Source organism: Protopterus annectens, chromosome 4.part0, assembly GCF_019279795.1.
Source record: "Protopterus annectens isolate FY-2018-M chromosome 4.part0, PAN1.0, whole genome shotgun sequence".
In the NCBI taxonomy this organism is placed as follows: Eukaryota; Metazoa; Chordata; order Ceratodontiformes; family Protopteridae; genus Protopterus; species Protopterus annectens.
Window position 1 is genome coordinate 493169003 of NC_056733.1, and position 14762 is coordinate 493183764.

The 14762-nt window shown below is 39.5% G+C and overlaps 1 protein-coding gene across 1 annotated transcript in view; it reads left to right on the forward strand.

Moving 5' to 3' along the window:
- Positions 1-4960: 4960 nt before the first annotated feature.
- The window catches only part of LOC122799395 (chemokine-like receptor 1), a 143960-nt gene continuing 134158 nt past the window's right edge, over positions 4961-14762 (forward strand). The window contains exon 1 of the mRNA XM_044068414.1: positions 4961-5085. Coding sequence (XP_043924349.1) covers positions 5059-5085 — 27 coding nt within the window. The 5' untranslated portion in view covers positions 4961-5058. The remainder of the gene's footprint in view (positions 5086-14762) is intronic.

Consider the following 14762-nt stretch of genomic DNA (forward strand, 5'->3'; position numbering starts at 1 on the left):
TATGCAATATCTAAATTAACACATTTAATCTTGTAAATTTTATTCTCCAAATCTCTAATTCCGTCCTTCAATGCGGACATAGCCGTGGGACAACCTGCCCCACCAGCTCTGTTCTTATGATGAAAATTGTTGAAAACATTCCCTTTACTTTGCACATGATCAAACCATTTCCTAACATTATGAAAATGTCTTAAGTCAGAGTTAAAGGCAATGTCAGCCTGTTTAACAATACCTTGATTTGTGTACAAACTACGCTGTAAACCTTGCCTAAAAAAACCACTATAGGGGTGGCAAGAGCTTTAACCAGTAACCTGAATCCCAGGGGTGACAGGTGCAGACCATCTCTGGAAAAGCTTTGTGGTTTGTCGATCATGTTGTCCCAGGCAGACAGATACTGGATCCCCCAATTGTTGAAGTCAGTCATTTTGTCCTTATACTGTGGTATCATTCTGGGCGAAGGCAGGATATTACTCAGGACTAGGGTCATCCCTGCCTGGGCCACATGATCCAAGAGCTCTTCCATGTCTCTTTTCATGTAGTCCAGGGAGGTGCATCTCAAGTCATTCACTCCAACATGGACAATGACAGAGTCGTATTTGTACTTGTTGTGGAGTGACTTGAGTACATGCATTATGTGGTGGATCCTGGCACCTGACAGGCAGCTGACTGTAATATTCTCCTTGTTCAGCCTGGTGAGTGGGACATCAGTGTGCCTAACTACAGAGTCACCTATGACTAAATTGTTGGGTACGCTGTCTTGCCTTAGGGGCTGTTGTTGGGTGGCACACTGGTGTTGTGATCTATGTGTCACTTTGGTTGTGACTGGTGTTTGTTTACATTTCAGCTTCGGAGGTCCTTGTTGCTTGGGCAGGTTAATTTTAAGGGTCTCCACATATGTGGGTTTAGTGTTGCTATGTGTGGGTGTTGATGGTGCGAGTTTTGAAGGGCTATGTGTTGCTTGAGGTGTAGTGCAGGTGTTAACCTTCTCTTCTTGACTGTCTAGCACAATCTTGGCTGGAGAGAGCTTTGCTTTCAGTTTGGCTATGTATGTGCATCTCTCACAGGTTGTAGTGTTGGGTGGTAGGAGGAGAGAGTTGTCTGTGTACATGAGGCAGCTGTTGCATTGCCCCAGTATGCCCAGATTCACCAGGTGGACAGGAGAAATCACAGGAAGCTGACCCTTGGACATGCCTGTTTAGGTGCTTTTTTGTAAAGTACAAGAGCTCTTTTCCCTTACCTTTGCAAGGTACTTTGCAATTATAGGTTGTTTAGTGTCTACAATTAATTTCTCCTTATTAACAAGGAGAGCTGAGTGCTTGTATTAGTTTAAGGCTTCCTAGTGCTTGCCAACAGGTTCTAGAGAAGGTGCTAGTCACAGAGGTACAGATTTTAGTGCTACTACTGAGAAACCAGCTAGTTCTAAGGAAAAATTTGAAGACCAGACTTTCTGGCACATGAAATAGTTTAACTGTAGCCTTGCGGTGCTGCACGATGTGAAAAATGCACAAACACACACATTTTTAAGCCAGAAAGTTGAAAGGGATAGAAATCAGCCCAAAAAGGCTAATAAAATAACAATTTCAGAGCTGGAAACCACTCCTCTAGTATTTGATAGGCAGTGCAAAGCTCACCTCTCCCACTGGTAAGCAGTAGGACTTCTCTCTACCACAGCAAGGTCTGGGTAGCTCTGAACACAGAAAATAAAGTCCTGAAACCAGTAAAGCCTGGGATCTGGATTATACTAGAGAGGAAAGGTGGGAAACGAGCAAACAAGATAGTATTTTTTTTTTTTTGTTAAAACAGGCTAAACAATGCAATAATACAGTAAATAAATATAGAAAGGACTAACGCACTTGAGTGCGTAACCCTAAACAGTAAATGCAATTAAAACTCTACAAAATTAGCAATTTAAAACTTTTTAATTGAAGCAAGGCAAGTGCACAACTGAAAAATGATTTAAGAGGCAGTAATACAGTAGAATAAGTAGCTATTCTACATATTCAGAGAAGTCTATATATATAGAAAAGCAGCTAAAACACACTAAAACAATTCAGATGCAGTGCAACCTAGAGCACTTGGGTTGTAGCAATATTAAGGCACTCACTAAAGTTCAGTAAGCATGATCTTCCTTTGAGAAAGGAAATTGGGATAGATCCAGTATCTAGAGATCTCCAAAGTTCTTGCTGATAATTTCCATGATGATTCTTCCAACAGATTTGCAAATAAGAGTAGTCAGACTATTAGGTCTGCAGTTTCCAGGATCTGTTGAAGGTGCTCCCTTATGAAGGTGGATGACCATTGCAGTCCTCTGTTCTCATGGTGCAAAGCCTGTTTTAAGACTATTCTTAAATAGTGATTCCAGTGAACCTGATAAGTCATATTTTCAACTATTCAGGACGCATCCCAGAATGTTATTGTGGTTCACTGAGGTTGTGTTTTTGGCTTTATTGAGTGCATCCAGTATATGTTCCCTAGCTATAGATGGCAGGGTTATGTTTGAGGGTATTTCTTGGGGGATAGTTGGGGGTGAGGCGGGGGTAGTTAGAAGAAAATTTGTCCACTAACAAGTAGGTACAGCAGCATACTTTCAGCAGCCTCTATATAGCCATTGACATGGTTGTACAAAGTTTCTGAGAGCAATTCAGCATAGGCTGCTGTGTTGTTCATGGTTTGGAGGGGCACTATATTTTGACAAACTATCACTTATTAAAAGGTAGTTTACCTTGGTTTTACTGGGGTTATGGAACTGATTTTTATTTTGAAGGAGACAGCTATATTGTCAGACCTTACCAGGGAGAACAAGATATGGGGGTGCGCGGGGTGCAGCATTTTCCCATATTTGTTAGTATAAAGTCCAGTATGTTGGATCCTGTAGTGGGTGTATTCACTCTCAGGTCAAGGGTTTCTGTATTTAAGTCCAGGAATCCCTGTGCCTGTAGATTTGATGCTGTGTAAGAGTCACAGTTTATAGAGGGGTAATTAAAGTCTCTCATGAGTAGGATGTTCAGTTGGCTAATAAGGTTGCTAAGTCCAGTTATGCACTCTGAACTTCTTGGGACATGGAAGTTAACCTACTGCTGACTAGGTTATGGTACAGTATTTTGTTTATGGTGATCTGCATATTGAGGAATTTCAGCGCATTATCCTGTTTGACTGACATAGAGGTATGATTGTTATTAATGTATACTGAAACTCCTCCATCTTTAGCCTTTGTACAGCTACTGGTCTAAAAGTGTGGAAGTCATTGAAACGTTGCACTGCCAGGGTACTCTTTGCAGCTTTATATGTCTCAGTAACTGCAGAGATGTCTATATTCTTGAGTGTGAGGATGGTTTGGAGGGTGTTTTTTTATTTAGGTTCCTGGCATTGAGCAGTAATACCCTGAATTCAATTGAGCTGATTTTTCTGTGTTGGTAGGTTTGTCAATTTGACATTGCCTGAAAAAGTCACTAAGGGGTGAATAAAGTTTTAGCCAGTGTTCTAAAGTCTAGATGGGATAGGTGCAGTGCATCCTTGACCAAGCAATGTGGCCTGTTAAACATATCCTCCCAAGCTGACAAATATTGGATCCCCTTAGAATGACACCAGAAATACAGCCAATTGCTTTTCTGGGTGTCTCTCAAATGTTCCAATTATCCATAATGTCAGTATTGTACACATCACTGTCTGCAGTGGTATTGTCCAGTGCCTATGACCTGCACATGTCATGGATAGTGATGTTGTTATGGTTGTTATGTACATTCTGAAGTGGATGTAAATATGTCTGGCAACTATGTAGTTGTAGCCTCTTGTGGACTTGTGCTGTTTTTGTTGCCCAGTGTATGGCTATGATATTCCTTTTATTTTTTAAAATGGCCAGGATTTTGAGCATTAGAGCTCAAGCATGAACTATATATTTTTTATGCTTGCTTAGCATATTGATCCACAGCTTAAATATGGTGGCTTATATCTGACTTGTGATCTGATATTTAAGCATGTGTCTTTATTGTTCAACACCCATTTGCATAGGTAATCTGCATGCACTTCAATGGTTGAAAAGCAGCCATTTTTTGGCATGTGCACTTACCATTTATTTTTTTAGCTCTGGTCAAATACTTGTGTTGTGCACCGCCATAGCACCTTTTGCACACGCTTGGAAATGCTGCCTATATTTTGGTCTCTTAATAAACATTTTTAGCTCCTTCTGTTAGTTAAATGTAATAGGCTTTTCCACTTGTATGAGCTACCATCAGCATGCGACACATAGAATTAAAACTCAGCATGCTATCTGATTACCAGAATCTTCAGAGTCCTGCACGGCCCTTGTATCAGAATTCAATTTTATGTTTTTACTGTAGTGTGTGTGCGTGCGTGCATGCGTGCGTGCGTGTGTGCGTGCGTGTGTGTGTGTGTGTGTGTGTGTCTATGTGTGTGTGTGTGTGTGTGTGTGTGTGTGTGTGTGTGTGTGTGTGTGTGTGTGTGTGTGTGTGTGTGTGCCTTCTGTGGAAGGTTGGGTGCCAGGCTGGCAACTCAACACCATAAAACTCCACTGCCAATCATGAGCGGACAGGTGATCCGCTGTGGCGACCCCTAACCAGGAAAAGCCAAAAGAAGAAGAAGATTGTAGTTTGAAAAGTCAAGAGTCATCTGAGGTTTTGTCATTAAAGCTGTGTGTGAAGTCTGTTAAAGTACTGAAATTTTCACAGCTAGTAAGCAACTAATTTGATGAGAATGAAGAAATCATAATCATCAAAAACAAGCCATTATTCTCTGCATACGAATGTGAGCTCAGAATAAACAAGTTGTTCATTTGAGTTTTGTTGGAGGGGCTTACTTCCATGAAACTGACACCACAGATAAATATAAGGGCAGTCTGTAAAAGTGTTAACACACATATAGGGGTAAGGTTATTGCATGTTCTTTTATTTTTGCAATTACTAATGTTTTTTTTTTTTTTGTTCCTTTGTTATGACACATCACTTCCTTCTTGATTTGGCACCAACTAAGCTTGTGTTCTCAGTTTTCTCTTATTGTTGAGAGCACTGCATTACGAGAGCTCCAGAGTCAAGCTGTAGGAAAATGACTGATGTTTATGATGAGAGTACTGTAAGTACATTTATTTTTCAAAACTCTGTAGTAAACTCTGTCTCATCTTGATACATAATACAGCTATCAGGAATTTCTAATGCAAAAAGTGTTATTTTCTTGTTGAATAAATGAGCTCTGTGTACATCTTTGTGTTACTTTTGCATTTACTTAATTAGACGATAATAAATAAAATTAATGCTTATTTGCACATCACAAAATAGCATTGAATCATATTCTGACATTACAAGTTGAATGAATATGTATGTAAGAAACTGATGCATATATACATGCACAGACATTGCATTATATGAAAAAAAACACTGCATTCAGTTTTTGCTTAGAATATGAAATTTACTCAGTTTTATATATATATATATATATATATATATATATATATATATATATATATATATATATCTATAGATGTTGTTTTTAAACGTAACATCTAGGTATACCAGACTATGTTGCTGGAATATGTGATGCTGGTCTATATTTGTGTTATTTCTGATGTTCACTCTTCAGAAAATTACTTTATATATATGTCAGAACTAAATAAAACTTTAACTATTTCTTGCCGTATTGTTTAATAGTGGAAATTTATTTGTAACTTTAGACTATATTATATGTCACACTAGTGGACAGCGTTACTACCAGAGAGCTGTAATTAGGACAGACGTACACTAAAAAATAAACCATATAACAGGATGCATTGCAGCACTCAGGATAAACTATACATATGTTTGTGTTGACTGTTTCCTTTAGAAATGATTGGGAGTAAGAACTTAACTGATGGCAGAATGTGATGAGCTGCATTGTGAGATAAAACTCTAAAGTAGGCTTTGCAATTGAATTGTGCTGGTAAAGAGACGCACATATAAAAAGTGGAAATAATGGTTTGCAGTGCAAAGGTACATTGTTTTCTAAAGAGAGGACAGTAATTTCCTTGTAAATTTTACTCTGGGTAGAACTGTAGTAGGGGAAGAAACTTTATAGACTGAGGTGTATAGTTGAGGAGTTAGGGATACAGTATTATTGTTATGAAGTTTGGGTGTGATCAGTGTTAATGCATAATGAGGAATGAAGTGAAGACAACCCAGCCACAATAAGTAATTTAATGTGCTCTGTAGTAAGAACAACAGTCTATAAATAATAGCCGTATTTAGTCGTGCAGTTTCCTGTTGTAATAGATGAAATTGATACTTCTCAATACTCTGACTGCAGCTGGCAGAGAAATGAAAGGACTTTATCATGAAGTCTTAAAACTGAGCACTACTTGTTCAGTTATAGACTTTCTAACAGTCAAGCAAAAGTCATTATTGTTTTAGAGGAGAGTAGACATTGAGTTGGTAGATGGGTGTCAAGCTTTAGAGGTTTGTGTGCATCTGCAGCATTTTCAATAGCAGATCCAGGTGTAATGTTGCAGATTAAACACTGTAACCATAATAAATGCCACAGAGCAGTTACACAAAGGCAGCTATGAGTGAAGAGTTGGTTGCAAGTTGAACAAGAGGTTGAATAATCATAATATTAATTTTCTGTTATTGGTTACATGCACGCAAAAGTTTGCAGATGGGGACACCTAGGGCTGATTATAGTGGTCTGTTTAGTGCATTCACTTAGGTCTTTTTTTTCTGACAACATTCTGAAAACATGAGCACTTAATGGTCTACAGCTGTTCAAGAGGAAATTGTCAGGGTATTTTAAAGTCCGTTTGGAATACAGTTAATTCTGGATTATTCTTTTTCTCAAGACATTTATTGTATATAAGAAAACGGCCTTATCTTGGGTTTCTCTTAATTTTAGGAACAACTGTTGTTCTCTTATTGTGTGCTTGCATATAAAATCTCTTTAACTACTTCTACAGGAAAGTGCTAATAAATATGTATTCCAACTCTTTTATAATTTATAGAATGGAAGTGGCATAATTTCAAACAGCAAAATCATATTCTGTAGTAGCATTGTTGCATTCACATTGTAGTGCTATTAGCAAATAAGGACAACATAAAGAAAGAATAGTAAGTTTTTTTTTTGGTTAATTAACTGGAGCACAGATATTTATTTGACATACTTTATTAATTCAAAGTGCAAATACTTGTGGCAGCCTAGAATGAAAAGTCCAAATACTAAGATGAAAAATCCAAAATGTCTTTAATAAATCCAACAGTTAAGCACTTTCATTTCTTAACATAGAAAGTTCTTAGGTTCATAGATTAGCAGTAGATAAATCCAACAGTTAAGCACTTTCATTTCTTAACATAGAAAGTTCTTAGGTTCATAGATTAGCAGTAGGCAAATTGCCCTTGTGGGTCATTTTAAGCCTAGTCGATTATCCCATATGAGAATCAAACCCTACTCCTTGTGTTTGTAACGTAAACACGTAAACCATTATTCCAACCTCCCACCCCTATTATGCCAACCTCCCACCCCTTCAGAACTAACCATCTGATTCCTTCCAAACCTTATATTCATTGTTTTAATGCCAGTGTGTTCTACTTTTTATTTGGTATACTTTATTAAGGCACACCACCATAGGTGATGGTTTGTATTTTTTATATAAAGTGTGTTAGTTTAAGCAACTAAATAAATAAATACCAAAGACTGACTTTTGTAATTAATGCTGAGGTCAGTGCAATTTGAGAAAACAATTTGCTGATTCATTGACATAGTTTCATCGAAAAAGTGGTTAGACAGATTTATTTGACTGTACTGCTATCAGTGAAATAATGGACTACCATGTAATATCAACGTTGTATTACACCAGGATGAATGTCCATCAGTTGCTGGAATGAAAGCTGAAGACCTTTTTCCTAATAGCATCATTTTATCTTATATCCCTGTGGTACAAAAATTCACACATCACTTCATTCTTATATTTGAGAATACATACCATTATTCATCCTATAGGTTCTATGATGTAGTGTTGGATTGTACTGAGCCATGGATGTGTGTTCATACCAATAAACATGCTGGTTTTATAAGAACTTCAGCATTCGGTCACATTTTGGCTATATTCAGACCTGCAGTCTTCAAGAACAGTACTATCTGGGAGTAAGACACATCAGACAATACTGAGTACCAAACTCTGACAGCAACAAACAGACGTTTGGCAGTGTAGCAAGCTGTTCTTAAACCCAAACTTTGATGTCATAGAACTTAACTTAGGTTCATAGGTCCACATTAGACGTCTGATCCAGTGGACCATTTGTAGCCTAGCCAGTAATTCCACCCATTTACCAAGATGTGAATTAATACCTGACTCTACTGTAGTCTCTGACCATTTCCAGACTAGAGTGGCCAGACTGCCCATCCAGTTATCCAGCCTACATTTAAAAAGGATTATAGAGCTACTCTGTTTTATGTTCATCTTTTCCATAAAAGAGGCATTCCCTGTGAAAGGTATCTATCCTGCCAACAGTTCATATTTATGATTCAGTAAAAGTTTAGATCTATTGAGCAGGTGCTTGGGGCAGTATTAGTTTTGTAAATGAGTAGGAGGTTATGTATGACCGTATCTGGCGAGGCTCTGTAGGAAAGACAGAGATCTCCTCTCAACAGTTGGTAAGAAATGAAAAATAGTGAGAGCCCTTTAAGGTAGTCAGAGTAACTCAAGGAAGACATATCCTTGTGCTTTTTTGGTTGGGAAACACTGCAGGGCTCTCAAGTTGTGCCATTTGCTTTGCCAGATGCATCACAAAGTGGTATTATGTTCTATTATCAGTCTGATAAGGGAGGAATAGAGGGAAGCACTGACTTTTTTGGTTCTAGAAGAGGTGCACGTGGTGATTAGTATGTTTATATAAAAGAATTTCCTGACAAATGGGGTCACATGGTGGTTGAAGAATAGTTCATTGCTAATGAAGGTACCCAGTTTCCTAACAAATAAGTAGATTTTTAGGATACATATCACATATATGATAGGAGCAGGAGTACCAAGGTTTGTCACAGGACACAATACTGCATCTTTTGGCATTTAGTTTGAGGTCGTAGTCCAAGCACCACTTGTTAGCATGAGTTAGTCCCCCCCTGGAGAATACATCAGTCATCTAGGATATTTATGACAGCTCCAAGTTTGCAGTTACTAGTACATTTTATCTGCCACCGTGGTTTGCCATCTGCTTTTATGACATAGGGCAAGTAGTGGTCCCAGGACTGGTTGATGAAGGACACCACTGATAACCGCTTTTTTAGTGGACAGTGTGCTTGCACTCTAATGGGATGACATCTGTCTGTGAGCCAATTTATTATCTACTGGATAACATAGGGTTTCATATTTAAAATGATTCACTTATCAATAATGCCTGAATGTGTAGTGGTACCAAAGGCTTCAACCAAGTAAAGGTATGCCATATGAAATGATTTAGCTGAGTCTAATTGCCTTAGTGACTTGCTCAATAAAGTTTACCAGGTTGAAAGGGCAGGTTCTGCCTTTAACAAACTGAAAACTGCCTAGTTCCTTGTTTATGTAGTCTGTAATGATGGCTCCATTGCATATGTGACTAGGAAGGATGATGGGTCTATAATTGCCCTGACCAGTCATGAGTCCCCTTTTCTGCAGCAGTCTTTCATACTCCTGGCATGGATACAGTGGAACAGCTAAGACTGAATGGATGTAATGAGTTAGCCATGCATCATCTAATAGTGATGATGATGATGATGATGATGATAATGGCGATAATGATGTGTTTCTTTCCCCTCTGTCATGATCTGTTGATACTGAGGTTCCACCAGATAGGGTTGTTCTTAAATCTGGCACTATATTTATGTGTTATGGCACAGTGACATGGAGCTTGTGTTTTAGTCATGGAATCCACAGTTATCTGGGAAAGATTTGATAATATCTTGCTAGGCACAATCCATGTATGGAATTGCTTCTTAATCAATAATTGAGGAAAGTTTTAGATGATTTCCATTTTCTGCATTTTTGATTTTAGTACCTACTTACTACCCGCAAACCTCAATTGTTTGACTCTACCAAGCTCAGCTTTGTGGACCTCAGACAATCTAAAACTGCTTGTAATTTGTGTAGCTGACTCTCCCTGTCTGCACAAATGATGATACATCATCCAGACAGATAGTGGTATACTCAGTGGGAGGCCACAAGCTTCCCTCCTTTAAGGCTGGAAAGTAGCAAGAATACCATGTTTGCAGGAAGGGAGACCTTGTTCTGGAACAGTCCATCAGAGTAGAAAAATAATTTTTATTGTGGTTCGATTCTTTAGGATCATTTATCAGTTTTTATTTAATAAGGTACAAAGCAAAAGATACTGATCATTCCATAACTTAATAGACTAATGTATTCACCCTGGTAGAGGGTATTTATCATATTCTGAGACCTTGCTAAGTCATAGTACAGTGATATTTTACCATCTGGGTTTTATACCAGCAGTACTGGACTCCTCCAGCTCTTTAGGAATTCCTCAGCAATTGCCAGTTTCAGCATCATTCATATCAAAATCATAAACTCTCTATGGACTTCTATGAGCCTATATTGGGTTTACCATTTATTCTGGTGAAGTGATTACATCATGTTGAACCAGATGCTTCTGCTTACAAGTATTGGATAAAAATCTTCATTTCTGTGTCCAAAATATGCTTCCTCTGTCTTCTGCTCAGCTGTGTTAATGCTAAGATTTTCAGGTTAAGTTCTGGAACTGAAGAGTTTTGAGTAAGTCATACTTATTACCAACACCTTCCTGTTCTTCAAAGGCTTCAAGGCATTTAAGCTGCGCATGTCTTCAGTGAAATTTACTATAATTCCCATTTCGGTTATTTCTTGGGTTCTCACCTCAGCATTTCTATTAGTTTTATTTTTTGTGTCTTATGGATATACTTACTTTCAAAACATTGAACAGATCATAGGTTCATAGATTCATAGGTAGGTACTAGGCTATTGGCCCAAGGGCCTAAGTAAGCTTAGCCAAAAAGGTTCCCTGGCTTATGCCACCCGAGAAAGTTAATTTCTTGTGCCCCCGTCAAGCAGAAGTAATCCCTGGGGTGTATTTCCTATTTCCCATCCACTCATCAAGATCTTTCTTGAAGACTGCTAATGAGGAACTTTGCTTGACATAGATGGGTAGCTTGTTCCCGAGTATAGGAAGTCTCTGGGACAGGAATTTATCCCTCCAGCATGTCCTGTTTATTGTGGTGACAAGGTTTAGGTCCCTAGAGCATGTAGCTCAGAGGGATTGGGATTTCTTTAGGTGTAGCATGTCCAACAGCTTGGGTTTAACATAGCTTTATATGTTAGGCAGAGATCTCCTCAGAGTAGGCAATATGCTACAGAGTAAAGCTGGAGTTTTTTTGAGACGATCAGTGTAGGGCATCTGCTTGAGCCCAGTATTCCTCTTTGTGAGGTACTTCTGTGGTCTTTCCAGCTACTGCAGATGCCTTGTGAGGTACATTGCAAAAGGAGAGTTGTACTCTATAATGGGTCTAATGAGTGCCGAGTAGAGGGGAGTCCTGGATGAGAACACTTCTGTGATGAGGTGTGCCACATAGAAGGATTTCCTGACTACTGTGGTGATGTGATTATCAAAGGAGAGACTAATGTCCACCTGGGTCCCAAGGTCTCTTATCACACATTTGGCGTTAAACAGACTGCCGTTTATGTGGTAGTTCATGGGTAGAGAGTTTTTACCAAAAGGGATGACAATGCATTTTTTGGCATTGAACTTGAGACCATGCCTCTGACACCAGGCGTATTTCTCAGTGAGGCCTTCTGTAGGATGTCCACATCATTGTGGACTCGACTATGGCTCTTAGTTTGCAGTCATCTGCAAACTTCATTAGCCAGAGGCCTTCTGTGTTAGTCTGTACTTCAGAGAAGTAGATACCAAACAGGAGAGGTCCCAGGACTGAACCCTGTGGTACTCCACTTGTCACTGGTTTGAAGTCAGATTTGGAATCTGCAACTTTTACAGTGTGGGTTCTGTCAGTGAGCCAGTTGGCAACCCATCTTGTGACGTAGGGATTTATACATAGTTAAGTGAGTTTAGCTATAATTCCAGAATGGGGGTGTTGAAAGCCTTGGCAAGGTCAAGATAGGCTGTGTGAACCACCTTACCCTTGTCTACAGCTTTGGTGACTGCCTCAAAGAAGTCGATCAGGTTCAGAAGCCATGATCTGCCTTTTACAAACCCGAACTGGGTGGGATCAAGAGTTTGGAGGTTACTAATGTCTTTGTTTATGAGTTCCATGATGACACGTTCCATGGCCTTGCAGATCAGGCTCATCAGGCTAATAAGGCGATAGTTCCCAGGATCAGTGGTGGCTTCCCCTTTGTGGAGTGGGATAACTGTTGCTGTGCGCCATTCAGTGGGCACAAAACCCGATGTGAGACTATGATTGAACATGGTGCTTAGGTGGGGAGCCGGTTCATTCTGAAGTTCATGTAAAATGCAGCCTGGGATGTTGTCCGGTCCCATGGATGCTGTGTTTTGGTTTTAGAGAGTGCAACATTTACCTGCATAGATGTGATTACAGGGACTCTGAATTCTTCCTCTATAGATATGGGCCATTTAGGGGGTGAGAAGGGGGTAAAGTTAGCACTGAACTTGTCTGCCAGGATATTGGCAATATCAGTTGGTTCTGTAATGTTTGTGCCATTGTTCTGTAACTCAGAGCAGATCTGGGTGTTGCCATTGAGATTCTTGACATAGCTATAGAGTGCTTTGTGGTTGCCCTTAGAATCAGTGGTGATTTTGTTTTCGTAGCTAGCTTTGGAGGATCGTATAAGGGATCTCAGCTTCTTACTGAGGCTGATCAGTGAGCTCCTCCACTCATGGGATTTTACTCTCTTTTGCAACAGTTTCTTCCTTCTGTTGTAGAGTTTGTTTATGGCAGGGGACCACCAGATTGGCTTCCTTTTTTTGGAGGATAGCATCTTGGTTCTGTTTGGGATAGCATGATCCATGCACTCATGTAAGTGCTTATAGAGTGCATTTGTGTAGGATTTAGCAGTCATAACTGTATTGTTCATCTGCATGGGTGTCATGAAGTTCACCACTTCTGTCTTAAGAAACATGAAGTTGACTTTGGAGAAATTTTTTACTGTAGTTTCCTTAATGGTGGGTGGGGGCGGGATGCAGATATCTAGGGTGATTAGCTTATGGTTGGATCTGACCAACGAGGGTTGACTTCAGGTATGAAACACCGGTCACTCATGCTGGTAATAACTAGGTCTAGGATATTGTTGCCCCTGGTGGGGGTGTGGATAAGTTGATCCAGGGCATTGGAATTTATGAATTCCAGAAAGCATTGAGTGAACGAGTTGGTACATGAGTAGTTTTCCCTGTTAATGGTGGGGGCAGTTGAACCCTAATAGTTTCCCGTATATCAAGAAAAGAGGAGTGGGAATTCTGGGGCATGGTGGGGGAGCTGTAGCAAGCAACAATTTGGATTGCAGTTTTGCCTAGAATTAGTTGCACTTGGATAACCTTGGATGCATTTTGCTGTGCAACTAGCCTGGAGGTGTGGATATCCTTAATGAATATGGACACACCTCCACCTTTGGTGTTCTGGTCAAGGTTAGATGACCAAAATGTGTGGTACGAGTTATAGTCTGGTAATGCAGGGGTGCTCTCTAGAGCCTTGAACCAGGTCCCAGTCACTGTGCAGATATCGATGTTCTCCATTTTAAGGAATGCCTCGAGTGAGTGCATTTTAAGATTTAGACTTCTAGCATTGAGTAGCATTATCCTCAGTTTTTGCTTGCCTGTTCCTCTTACAGTGGTGAATTTGTCATTTGAACCTTGCCTAAAAAAGACACTACAGGGGCGGCAAGAGCCTTAGCCAGTATCCAGAATCCCAGGGGTGACAGGTACAGGCCATCTCTGGCAAAGCATCGTGGTCTGTCGACCATGTCGTCCCAGGCAGGCAGACAGATACTGGATCCCCTTAGAATTACACCAGAAGCTTAGCTAATTGTTGATCTGCCATCCTTTCTTGCATTTTAAATGCAAGTTCAGAAACACTGCACAAAGGGTTAGAATCTTAGTCACAAGTTTCTTGAACCTTGCCTGTGATGCCCCTACAAAGTCAGTTGGAAGTTTAAATCTGCTGAATCTTGCGGAAGACTTGTTATCTGCCTAACAGAGAAAGTTAGCAATGACAACAGTGTGCCTTCAGTTCTTTTCTTATTTACACTGATATACCTCAGTATGCATTTTACAATTTTCTTGAAACAATACATTAAATTAGCCACCTGTGGATAGCATGCAGAAGTCTTAAGCTCCTAAATTTTAATGATCTGACAACACTTTTAAATGACTTTGGACTTGGTATTTCCAGTATGTCAAAGTCTCCTCGGTAGTCCCACAAAGTATAGAACAGGGTAGCATCTGGTGTTGTCTACACTTTCTGGTATGGACTTACGTCCCATTGTAATTTTAACAAAATGCCTCATTATATCCAATGCTATTCACTTGAATGATACCTCTATCATTGATAACAGCATCAAATGACAATGAAACCCTTTGCATGGGCTATTTTTTTGACTATCAGGACAAGAGACACAAAAAAAATTAAGAAAGGCTGTAAAAACTCCCATCTTGTAATACCATCCAATAGCATTTTCTGCTCCTAAGTATCTCTAAAGGGTATGACTTTTTAGCATTGTTTCTATAAAAACTGCCACTTTCTTGTATCAAATTGTACTATGTTTAATGTTCAATCTGTGTTCTGCTGGAGTTTCTCTT